Source organism: Vombatus ursinus, unplaced genomic scaffold (assembly GCF_900497805.2).
Source record: "Vombatus ursinus unplaced genomic scaffold, bare-nosed wombat genome assembly UNPS02014894.1, whole genome shotgun sequence".
Classification (NCBI taxonomy): Eukaryota; Metazoa; Chordata; class Mammalia; order Diprotodontia; family Vombatidae; genus Vombatus; species Vombatus ursinus.
The window spans coordinates 2,109,792-2,122,821 of NW_020954672.1; the positions used below are offsets into that span (position 1 = coordinate 2,109,792).

General features: G+C 37.9%; 1 gene segment (V, D, J or C); it reads left to right on the top strand.

Moving 5' to 3' along the window:
- Positions 1-6,376: 6,376 nt before the first annotated feature.
- On the top strand, positions 6,377-6,727 carry LOC114028747. The segment is given in 1 exon segment: positions 6,377-6,727. A coding segment is annotated over 1 exon segment (351 nt).
- The last annotated feature ends 6,303 nt before the right edge of the window (positions 6,728-13,030 follow it).

Consider the following 13,030-nt stretch of genomic DNA (forward strand, 5'->3'; position numbering starts at 1 on the left):
TATCTATCTATCTATCTATCTATCTATCTATCTATCTATCTATCTATCTATCTATCTATCACTGTGGCCGTCTGTCCACCTGTCTGTTCATCTGTGTATGTATATAATGGAAGAAGTGCTCAACTTGGAGTCAGGAAAGACCTGGCTTCAATTCCTACATTTGATTTCAATTAGCTTTATGTGATATCTCGATGGTTTGTAGCTCTAGACTATCACGGAACTTTAAACATCTCTGATTACACCTGTTCATCATATTTTGTTAAAAAGGTTGACTGTACAAAGTGGTGTGCTGGATGAAAGATGGAATGAATGAGGAAACAAAGGTTCAAGCGTCCGAGCATTTAGATTTATTAATCAATGCATACCAATTGCCTAACAAATCAGGACCAGGCCCCTTCCTCAGCTTAGAACTATACCCTGAATACAGGGGGAGACAGATTTTTATACATTCGAAGCTATTAATCAAGCAAGACCAATTAATTAAGAGGAAACAATACAATATTAGATAATCTGATTTCTAATTGGATGAAAGATTAGGGACTTTTCTATTTTGGAGGGGGAGACTAAAAAGGTACAATTTCCTGAATTTAGGAAAAGAGGTGTTCCACTCCTCACAGGTGTCTGTAAACAATCAAAGGAACATGGAAACAATAACTGATTGATCAGTATGGGGACAGTTTTCAGGTAAAACATATGGGTTGCTTGAGATGTACAATTGTGAGAAAACTCCTTGCAGCAATCTTAGGATATGGCTGGGTTTCTGGTGAATATAACCTAGGTTTTTTGTTAAGAGTCTAAGCAGCAGGTACAGGTGGTCCAAATTCTCAGCCAGGGCTAGGTTCCAATAGTGCAATAAGATTTTTTCCCAATTACCTCAACTGAATAAAATTTTCTCACAAGATAAAAGTTGGACTGGACACATAATTGAATAGAAAGGGAATTGAGCTAGCTCCAGAACTGAGCCATAGGATAGAGCCAGTGTGGTTTACCCAACTTACACTACCACTTCCTGTTCTAATACCCCCATTCCCTCAGTGGTCATTTGTATTTTTATAAATTCCACTCTCCTGCTCATCATTTTCCTCAATTTCTTTCATTCTACATTTTGAACTACAGAGAGATGTTAATTGAGAGGGTAAAATAAAGATATTTCTCTAAGATATAGAAATATGAATGAGAAATAGATAAAGAGGCATTTGTGTGATATTCTATACTTTTCAAAGCACTTCCTCATATATTATCTTCCTTGATCTTGGAAGCTAACAGGGAAGGTGGTATAGTAGAAAGAGTCTTGTTTTGCAATCAGATCTGAATTTGGTTTTGATGTTTATTTTGGGTAAGATCTCTTAAGCTTATTTCCCCATCTATACAATGGGAACACACACACATATTCACACATACACATATACACACATACATACATATATGTGTATATACACACATACATATACACATGCATATATTCCTTGATTCACAGGATTTTTGAAAGGAAACAACTTTGTAAACCACAAATATCTTTTTGAACCTCAGTTTCCTGATATGAACGTTATAATACATTCCCTAGACCACAGGTTCTTTTTTTTTGATGGGGGGAAGATGGAGAGGAAATCACCTTGTGAACCTTAAAATGTGGCATAAGTGAATTGGTTTTTTGTCACCTCCATTTTGCAGATGAAAAAAATCGAGGTGAAATGATTTCCTTAAGGCCTTACAACTTCACAGTGGCAGAACTGCAATTCAAGCACAGGTTTTCTGGATTCTGAATTTGAAGACATGCTTTCTTACCACTGTACCACACTCAGTTTACTCCATCCTCTTACATACTAATCCTTGCCTCCCACCCCCATGTAACCCCTTGATACATAGGTATTCCTAGGACAAAATGGGCAAGCACAGGTCCATGTATGAGATAAATATTCTAGCATCTTTTTACAAAGGCCCACAAGTAGAACTCATCTGCTTCATTACCGTCCTTTGCTCCTTTAATCAATGTTTTGATGGCTGAGTCCTTTGTACAGACAGTAAACAAAACTAGGTAAGAGGCTGGAATATATGTAGATTTTCCCACTGAGATAGATTTTGGCTGCACATCACACTCAGGTGCTGGGAATGAAATCCATCATCCTTCCTCCATCACAGCCAAACATGACATGTGGAAGACTGTGCTATGGGGGTTCTTCTGAGTTTCTCTCTAGGTTCCTCCAATTAGAGAAAAGAATTTTACTGACTAGGGAGATTGAAGTTCTCTGGGTTGTATTTTAACTTAATATTCTTTATCTTGAGTTACCAGGACATAGAAGAATACAGAATTTATTTTTCTATGCTCTTTTACAGCTACAGAGAGCCAGAACAGAGTCTCTTTGTCCTGAACCTTAGTGCTCATTGAAAGGATTTTGGTGAAAATACTCTGCAATTACTCTGTGACTGGAAGAACATGCTTCTTCTAGTATATTCACAACCCACAATCTATTATAGTTAAAGAATCATTATTTCTGGTGCAGATTCCACCTAGGAGGAACAATGCAGAATGAGAGCAGGGTGGTTCTTATCTGCTCATCCACCAAGTACAAGAGGCTGAGGAGGATGGGCGATATTCTGCTGTGAGAGACTCATGACAGGGACTGTCAGAGATGCTAAACACACTTAGATAGCCTGGGAAAAATGAAGAAAGATAAGCTGTGACTGTTCCAAGATGGTTTCACATTGGATAGAGTTGTTGCCTTGTCAACTTTAGGAATGATTAGTGAGTTTAAAGCTATTCCACGTTCTGTTTCCAAATTGAGCCTAAATTCATAGGGAAAGATAAAAAAGCCAGGTTGATCAACAATATGGCATCCAGAGAAGAGAGGGACATAATGGTCAGTTTCTAATTAAAATTTATTTAGAAAATGCCAAATAGCTCTGGCAGACTTCAGTATTTTTGAAAAATGTTTAGTTTTAGAACAAAGGAAATATGAAACTCATTTAATCTTATACAGGCAAGAAATAACTAGAGAAGACAAAAATATTATGAAAAATGTTGGAGGTTCATAGAATGTGAAACAGAGAAGGAAAATAAGAAAGACAGCTAAACATTTGAAGCTATATAATAAGTTTGAGGCATTTGTTATTGATGAAGGAACCTTACCACCTTAGAGGAGAGCAGTTAGTTGTGTTCTCAACATGATGATATGGACCCAACATGCAAATGTTGGATGTCATACAGTAATGAGCAGTGGAGATAGAGTCAAATGGTGGTAGATAATGACTCTCTATTTTGTTGTACCAAGGTGGTTGGTTTTTTTTTTTGGCTTGACAAACAATAGAGACAGTGCTGTCTTACCAAGGCCAACACCTGGCACATGGCAGAGAGCCTCCTGAGACTTGTCAAAATTAATGACCACTATCCACTTTTGTTGATTAACATGGGCATGAATTACATTACAAGGAAGAATTTAGAGAGATTGTTAAGTATTATGAAGTCCTGAGAAAGAAACTGAGGATGTACCAAGCGTATGGGTGTTTCCATCATTAGTGCCAATCGATGGTAAAACAGACTTGAAAAATGAACAGCTAGTGAAAAAGAGTGCCAGAGCATGAGATTTGGCTTCCTTACATATATAAGAATGCTGGACTTTTGACTGTGGATAAAATACCCCCTACAAAGAAAAAATCGTTTGCCTGGAGCCTGGCAAATCTAATGAAGAGAATTTTAAACTAAAAGGAGGAAGAGAGAAAACTGCTCACAAAAATCTACCAAACCTGTAATCATGGAGCATATTAGGTATGATATAATGACTAGCAAAAGGGAGGCTCACTAATTAACACCAACTCTAAGACACATGACCTTAGTGCCTGTATGCATTTTCTTAGAGTATGATTAATACATAACATGACTAAGAAATTCTGCTGCAAAGAAATGCTAATTTATTAAATTAATAGGAAAAGTTTCATACTAGTTTTGGTATGCTTGACACCCCAAATACTTCATAGTACACTGCATGGGAAAAAAAATGACTCACTTCTCTATGGGTGATGGAAGGATTTTCAAGCTCAATTTCATCAGGTCTTTTTACACCCCTTACACAGAATGGTCTCTAGTGTTCTCATTTATCTCATCATTCTGGTTAAATCATATGATAGACAAATATTTTAATGAAACTGTAAATATGACCTAAGCAGTAGGTCCTGAATTCTTCAGGCTAATTGTGTTTGTATACCACAGATATATAATCTTTATAGGGATAGGGACTAGATCAGTGCTTGATAGGGAATGCCCACAAGAAGAAATTCCTTCCACCAAAAGAGGGCTATATTTTATCTGCAGCTGATAGTTTCAAAAAGTTGTGTATAGAATGTGTGTCTGTGTTTAATTGATTTTTTCAGGGTTATACACCCAGCATGTGTCAGAGGAGAGACTTGAACTTAGGTCTTCCTGCCTTCAAGGCCAGTTTTCTATCCGCTGCTTGTGCCTCTCTTCTCCATAAGGCTGGAACAAGGTTTCTATCTTCACAACTTCTCATGTATTCAATCCCTTTTCTCCAGTTACACAGTTACATGTTAGTTCAGGCCCCAAGCTTTGGTTATTACAATTGTTTTCTCTGTCTCAAATCTCTCACTATTTCAGTCCATACTACATATTGCTACCAAAATAATTTTTCTTAGGCACAGATTTGACCCTGCAATTTCCCTATGCAACCAACTCCAAAGGCTTCCTATTCTAGGATTAAATTCTTGGATCCTATTCGAGGGCCAAATATAAACTCCTTTGTCTTTTGAAGTCCTGTGCAATTTGGCCCCAGCCTATCTTTCTAACCTTACTGGATGTTACTGTCCTTATTATACTCTATGATCCATCCAAATTGGCTTTCTTTCTATTGTGAATACCATCTCTTGTCTCTGTGTAACATATACATATATGTATGTATTTATTAACTATGTTTATGCTATATATATATTTTTTGCATGTACTTGTCTCACATTTTAGAATGTAAGCTCCTTGTGAGTAGGGATTGGTTCATTCTTTTTTTTTTAAAGAAGTATGTCGCGTTTAAATATCTGACATGTTTTCTTTTTCAAATTAATTAGTTAATTTTTTAATTTATGGAATAAAACAAGCATTTCCATACCATAGTACAATAAAAAGATGACTGCACGTGAAGCTGCAAATTCACTATGCGCAACTTACTATTCCTTTTAAATACATAGCAAAGTTATCGTGTAAATTTTCTTCCCCTTCTTTTTGTTCTTCCCTCCCACCCTCCCCCCATCTCAGAGATGGCTCCCATTACACACATACACACACACACACACACACACATATTCTGTACATACTTATATTTATCAGTTCTTTCTCTGGTTACAGATAGCATCTTTCTTAATACGTCCTTTATAGTTAATCTGGGTATTTATATTAGTCAAAATGGCTTATTCACTCAAAGTCATTCTTCAAATAATATTGTTGTTACTATATACAGTGTTCTCTTGGCTCTGTTCATTTCACTCTTCATTACTTCAAATAAGTCTTTCCATGCCTTTTTAAAGTCATTAAGTTCATCATTTCTTATAGCACAGTAGTATTCCATCACAATCATATCCCACAACTTGTTCAGTCATTTCACAGTTGATGGACATTCCTGTAATTTCCCAGTTCTTTGCTACTACAAAGAGAGCTGCTATAAACATTTGAATCCGTAGTGTATCATATGATACTTGGCCCATTAACAGGTATTAGTTAAATACTTGTTATTTGATTGGTTGATTGAAGGATGGCTAAAATATTGGTGAGTTTATCTTCAAGGTTACCATGAGAACTGGGTTTAGGATTATGTGAAATCCACGTATATAAAATACAATCTGATGACTCTAATGGAAAGATTTGGGTAACATGGTCTAGAACCCTCAGGGAATTGACTGAATTTCTGTGTATGGCCTCTAGAGGGCAGAGCTGTTCTAGCTGAATGACTATGATGAGACATCCGTCACAGAATGCTCACTCGGTAGAAGCCTGCCTCTCTTATTTCATCCCAGTGCCCAGACAAAGACTGTTACTACTACTACCATGGTGACTACTGAGAGGAATCAGAAGCCAGAAAGCAACCAGGCTTTTTGAAGTAGGGCCACTTGCATGTGGTTCCTTGTACTGTGATAACACAAGGAGCCCCAGAGAATCAGTCTTTTCTTTCTTCCAGGGCCCAATTTCTCCAGATTCAGAATTTCTAAGTGACCTCTGGCTGATGCAGGAGCCTCAGTATCCCCACTGCTCAACCATGACTTTGGCTTCTGTCTTAGTGACTTTGATGCTCTTCTCAATGAGTGAGTAACATTTTATTTCACTGCTATTGATTCACTGTTATCTCTGTAAAAATCCACTTACAAATAGAACTGTCTTCAGCAGATGGGTCTGTGCCAATTTATTGAGTATTGCCTTGATGTCACAGGAGGAACAAGAGCACAAACCGTGAGCCAGCCTGAAGATCAGGTCACCATACATGAACGGGACCCCCTGGAGCTGAGATGTACTGCCTCATATACAGGGAGCCCTACATTCTACTGGTATGTTCAGTATCCCAAACAAAGCCTCGAGATGCTCCTGAAATATCTCTCAGGAAACACTCTGGTTAGAGGTAGCAAAGGTTTTGAAGCAGAATTTAACAAGACCAATAAATCCTTCAACCTGAGGAAATCATCTGTCGAAGTGAGCGATGTGGCTGTTTACTTCTGTGCTGTGAATGACACAGTGACTTGAAACATCAGGGGAGCTGCACATGAAATGCTGAGATATGATGGACAATGATACTGAGTAGTTATTCTTTCTGCCACTAGGGGGTGATGTTGGTCCAAGACTCAACTCTAGTCTTTTTTTTTTAAATTTGCTTTTTTTCCTTCTAAAACTGTTTTATTGTTGTCTTTTGTCTTTGACACCAAAGTCACTTCTCAGCACCTTTTCCCTCCCCAACATCTCCACCTAGTCAATATATGACCCCTTTCGCTCTCCCCCAGTGATTACACTGTTTAGTTCCTGAATGACCCTCAGAACCTGCAGTCAGTGTTCAGCCTTTCCAGTGGATTCTTACTCATTCATAGGATTGAAAAGTAGAAGCAACCCTAGCTGTCATCAGGCCCAATCCTCATGTTTTGCTGAGGCATAGGAATTTAATAACTTGCCCAAAGTCACCCGTGTAGTAAATAGCTGAAGTGGAATCCATTCAATAGTTCAATCAATCAACAAATATTTGTTAGGTAACTGGTACAGGGATTCTTAGGATGATCTGGGTTCAAATCCCTGATTAATTGTTAATTGGCAAGTTATTTAACCTCTGCCAGCCTCAGTTTCCTCATCTGTAAAGTAGAAATAATAATACCTGCCTCACAGGGTATTAGTGAAGATTGAATGAGGTAACACATAACAGGTAAAATACTCTTTAAAACTTGAAGGGCTACATAAATGCTAGGTATTATTATTATTATTATTACTAATATTAATTATTATCCTTTTATGTGTTCATGGATCCATTTAGCAGTCTAGTATGGCGAGTCTCTGGACCCCTTCTCAGAATGTTTTTAAATGCAGAAAATAAAATACATAGGATTACAAAAGAAATGAATTATGTCAAAAGAAAATTATCAAAATATTCAAGAAAAGTTCATGGGCCCCAGGTTCTGACACCTTCATCTAATAAATGACAGACACTGTACTAGGTGCTGGGTATACAAAATGAAAGAGAAATTGTTTCTGATTGCCATAAACTTATATTTCATTGGGTAAGCAATGTGTACAGGCACACACACACACACAAACACACACACACACACAGGTTTTTAAATGCTACTTAGAGGAGTTTGCATTTGATCCTAGAGGTAATAGACAGCAACAAGAACTTACTGAGCATTCAAACCCAGTTCATCTAACTAAATCCAGCCATTTTAGGGGGAGAAATCCCAGTGTCATTTCCTCAGGAAATTTTACCTATAAACACTTCCCTAACCAAGGACAGCCTCTCTTCCAGAGAATTTACTTCTTAATCTGTCCCTACTGCCATCAATCAACCAAATAATCAATAATGGGAGGACAGAACATAATGCCTACTATGTGCTAGACTTTAGAGACCCTTTGGGCAGCAAGGAGATCAAATCAATTAATACTTAAGGAAATTAATTCATACTGTTGATTGGAAGGACAAACACTGAAGCTAAAGCTTAAATACTTTGGTCACATAATGAGAAGACAGGACTCATTGGAAAAGACCCTGATGAAGAGAAAGATTAAAGGCAAAATGAGAAGGCACAGCAGAGCATGAGGTGGAAACAATGAACATGAGCTTGGACAGACTTTGGGAGATAGTGGTAGGAGGGCCTGGTGTGTTGTGATCCATGGGGTCACAAAGAGTCGGATATGACTGGATGAACAACAACAGCAACATGTGACCAGGAACCATGCTAAGTGATTTATAAATATTTCATTTTATACTTACAACAGCCTTGTGAGGTAGATGCTGTTTTTATTCTCATTTTATAGATGAGAAAACTGAGACAAACAGAGGTTAGGTTAAGTGACTTGCCCAATGTCACACAAATAGTAAGTGTCTGAGGTTGGATTTGAACTCAGGTCTTCATGATTCCAGACCTAGCATTCTAAGTAAGTATGTATTGTGCTAGACACTGGAGATACAAAAACAAACATAAAGTCATTCCTGCCTTCAAGCAGCTTACATTCAATTGGAGAAAACATATATATATATATATATGTATATGTATAGACATAGATATAGATATAGATGTGTGCAGAATAAATATAAAATAAATACAAAGTAGTTTGGAGAGGGCATTGACCAGCAATTGGGCATCAGAAAAGGCTCCATGTTGAAGGTTGAGCTGAGTTTTGATGGAAGGAAAGGATGAGGCAGAAGTGAGTAGAAAGTATGTTCCAGACATGGTGAATGGCTAGTGCAAAGACTTGGAGATGGGAGATTTAGTAGCAAAAGTGAGGAACAGTAAGAAGGTCAACTTGGGTCAACCATAGAGTGCAGAGAGGGAAATCTTTTATGATAAGGCTGGAATGATAGTTTGGGGCCAGATTGTGAAGAGCTTTAAATGATAAACAGAAAAGATTATATTTCAATGTAGGCACAATAGGATACCACTGGAGTTTATTGATGAGAGAAGCGACATGGTAAGACCTGGACTTAAGGGAGTAACCTAAGCTTATTTATTTGGAATATAGATTCAAGAGTTGAAGCAAGGAAACCAAAAAGGCTATTGCAATAGTATAGGTGAAAAGTGATAAAAGATTGAAATAGTATGATGACTTGATGAGTTGTGAGAAAGGGGCATATGTGAGAGATATTTTGTAGGTAGAAAAGGTTTGGTAGAAAAGGTAGAAGGTAGAAAAGATTTGGCAACTGATTGGATGTAGGGGATGAGGGAGAGTGAGGAGTCAAAGGTCATGCCAAAGTAGCAAACCTGTGTGACTATAAGAAAGGTGGTGCTCACAATAGAAATGAGGAAGTCCAGAAAAAGAGTAGGTTTTGGGGAAAAGATTATGAATTCTGCTTTGGACGCATTTGTTTTGAGATACCTCTGGGACATTTAGTTTAAAATGTGCAATTGACAATTGGTGATGTAGGATTAGAGCTCAGGAGAGAGAAAGGGTGAATATTTGGGAGTCATCTGCATGGATTTGCTAATTAATCTCATGTGAAGTGACAGAGTGTTGAGACAGAATTAGAAGAAGGCCTTAGACAGGGTCTGGAGTCACAGCTACAGTTGGGGGCAAAATACAGTTGAATGGGTAAAGGAGATGGAAAAGGAACAATTGGACAGATAGGAGGAGAACCAACAGAGACAAGAAAGTATGCAGAAAGAGAAGGAGATGAATGGCATCAAATGTTGGAGAGAGAGGTCAAGACAACTAGGATTGAGAAAAAGCCATCACATCTGGGAATTAAGAAGTCAATGGTGACTATGGCGAGAGCTGTTTCAAATGGATGATGAGGATGGAAGACAGTTTGTAAAGGGCTTAGAAATGAGAGAAGTGGCAGTGGAAAGAAAACACCTCACCCCTTATCATAGCACTTTGGAAGAACTGAAAATTTTCAGGTCTCTAGAAGTATCTCTGAAAACAGCTGTACAAACCCTCGAAGCTTGGGATAGTACATTCTCCACATTGGAAGCAGACCTCTACCTTAACAAAAAGATTAAAACTCAAGTAATTGGCCAGGATCATGAGTAAGCAGTGCAAAAAGAGTCAGACTATATTATCTTACTTTGGTGACAAAGAAGATCAAAACATGCAACCAGAAGAAGACAATGAAGTCAAAGCTCCTACATCCAAAGTCTCCAAGAAAAATACGAATCAGTCCCAGGCCTTGGAGGAGCTCAAAAGGGATTTTGAGAAGCAAGTAAGAGAAGTAGAGGAAAAACTAAGAGTGATGCAAGAAAATCATGAAATACAAGTCAACAGCTTGCTAAAGGAGACCCAAAAAAATACTGAAGAAAATAACACCTTAAAAAATAGCAAAAGAGATCCAAAAAGCCAATGGAGGAGAAGAATGCCCTAAAAAGCAAAATTGGCCAAATGGAAAAGGAAGTCCAAAAGATTACTGAAGAAAATACTTCTTTAAAAATTAGAATAGAGCAATTGGAAGCTAGTGACTTTATGACAAATCAAGACGCTGTAAAACAAATCCAAAAGAATGAAAAATTAGAAAACAATGTGAAATATCTCATTGGAAAAACAACTGACCTGGAAAATAGATCCAGAAGAGAGAATTTTAAAATTACTGGACTATCTGAAAACCATGATCAAAAAAAGAGCCTAGACATAATTTTTCAAGAAACTATCCAGGAAAACTGTCCAAACATTTTAGAACCAGAGGGCAAAATAGAAATTGAAAGAATCAGGATCTCCTCCTGAAAGAGATCCCCAAAGGAAAACTTCTAGGAATATTGTAGCCAAATTCCAGAGTTCCCAGGTCAAGGAGAAAATATTGCAAGCAGCCAGAAAGAAACAATTCAAGTATTATGGAAACACAATCAGGATAGCACAAGATCTAGCTGCTTCTACATTAAGGGACTGCAGGGCATGGCATATAATATTCCAGAGGGCAAAGGAGATAGGATTACAACCAAGAATCACCTACCCAGCAAAACTGAGTATAGTCCTTGCAGGGGAAAAAATGGTCATTCAGTGAAATAGAGGACTTTCAAGCATTCTTGATGAAAAGACCAGAGCTGAATAGAAAATTTGATTTTCAAATACAAGACTCAAGTGGAACATGAAGAAGTAAACAGGAAAGAGAAAATCACAAGAGGCTTATTAAGGTTGAACTATTTACATTCCTGCATGGAAAGATGATATTTGTAACTCATGAGACCTTTGTCAGTATTAGGGTAGTTGGAGGGGAAAAATTATATGTATGTATGTATAGATAAAGATAGATAGATAGATAGATAGATAGATAGATAGATAGAGGGTACAGGGTGAGTTGAAAATGAAGGTGTTATATCTGGAGAATAAAATTAAGGGGTGAGAGAGAATCATACTAGGAGAAGGAGAAAGGGAAAGGTAGAACGGGGTAGATTATCTCACAAAAAAAAAAAACAGAAAAGAAAAGGCTCTTACAGTGAAAGGGAAATGGGGGAAGGTGAGAGGGAATGAGTGAATCTTATTCTCATTGGATTTGACTTAAAGAGGGAATAACATACACACTCAATTGGGTGTGGAAATCTGTCTTCCCTACAGGAAAATGGGGGGGGGAAGGGGACAAGAGAGTAGGGGGATGATAGAGAGGAGGGCAGATTGGGAAAGGGAGTAATCAGAAGTAAATACTTCTGAGGAGGGACAGGGTCAAAAGAAAGAACAGAATACATGGGGGTGCAGGATAGGATTAAGGGAAATATAGTTAGTTTTTCACAGCATGTCTACTATGGAAGTGTTTTGCATAACTGCACATATGTAACCTATATTTAGTTGCTTACCCTATCAATGAGGGTGGGTGAGGAGGGAGGAAGGGAGAAAATTTGGAACCCAAAGTTTTAAAAACACATGTTTAAAAAAAATGTTTTCACATGCAACTGGGAAATAAGAAATACAGGAAATGGGGTACAGAAATCCATCCTGCCCTACAGGAAAATTGAAGGGGAAGGGGATAAGAGGAGGGGGGGAGATAGAAGGGAAGGCAGACTAGGGGAAGGGGTATTCAGAACGCATGCCATCTTGGGGTGGGGGGAGGGGCGAGATGGGGTGAAAATTTGGAACTCAAAATCTTGTGGAAGTAAATGTAAAAAAAAATTATCATAAAAAAAGAAATGAGAGAAGTTGTGGGGAAAGAAAGTGGAGACTTTTTCTAGGACTTTGGCTATGAAATGGAGGAGAGACTGAGGTTGGGAGTCTGAGAGATTAGCAGGGGTTAGTGAAGATTTTTCTTTTTAAGGATGAGGAGATTTGGTCATGTTTGTAGGTAACAGAAGAGGAACCAGTAGATAAGGAGAGATTGAAGATTAGACAGAGAGAGGAATTGACTTAAGAGATATCTTCTGGGGGAAGTTGGGAGAGGATGACATCAAGGGAATGTATAGAGGGGTTGACTTTGGTAAGAAAAAGGGCCACTTCATTACCAAAGACTAGAGTAGAGGAGGACAGAGTGGGGAATGATAACAAGAGGATTTAAGATGAAAAGAAAAGGGAGTTCATGTTGAATGTCTCTATTTTCTCAGTAAAGTACAGAACAAAGCCAGGTTTTCAGCTGAGAGTGAAACAAGATGTTTGGGTTAGAGGAGAGAAAGCTCTGCTTGAAGAATGTAGGTGAGAGGAAAACCAGGAAGTCTTGAAGGTATCCATTACACTTTAGTACAACTCTTTCCTTTTAACTGAGCTTAATTTGCCTTTTCGTAATTTCCACTCATTGTTCCTAGTTTTGTTCTTGAGCAAGCAGAACAGATAGAATCTTTCTTCCATATGACTTCCCTTGAAACACTTGAGGACACGTTTTCTGTATTAGGTTGGGTGAGAATTAATCTATTGAGTAGATAGACAAGACACAGGATAAAA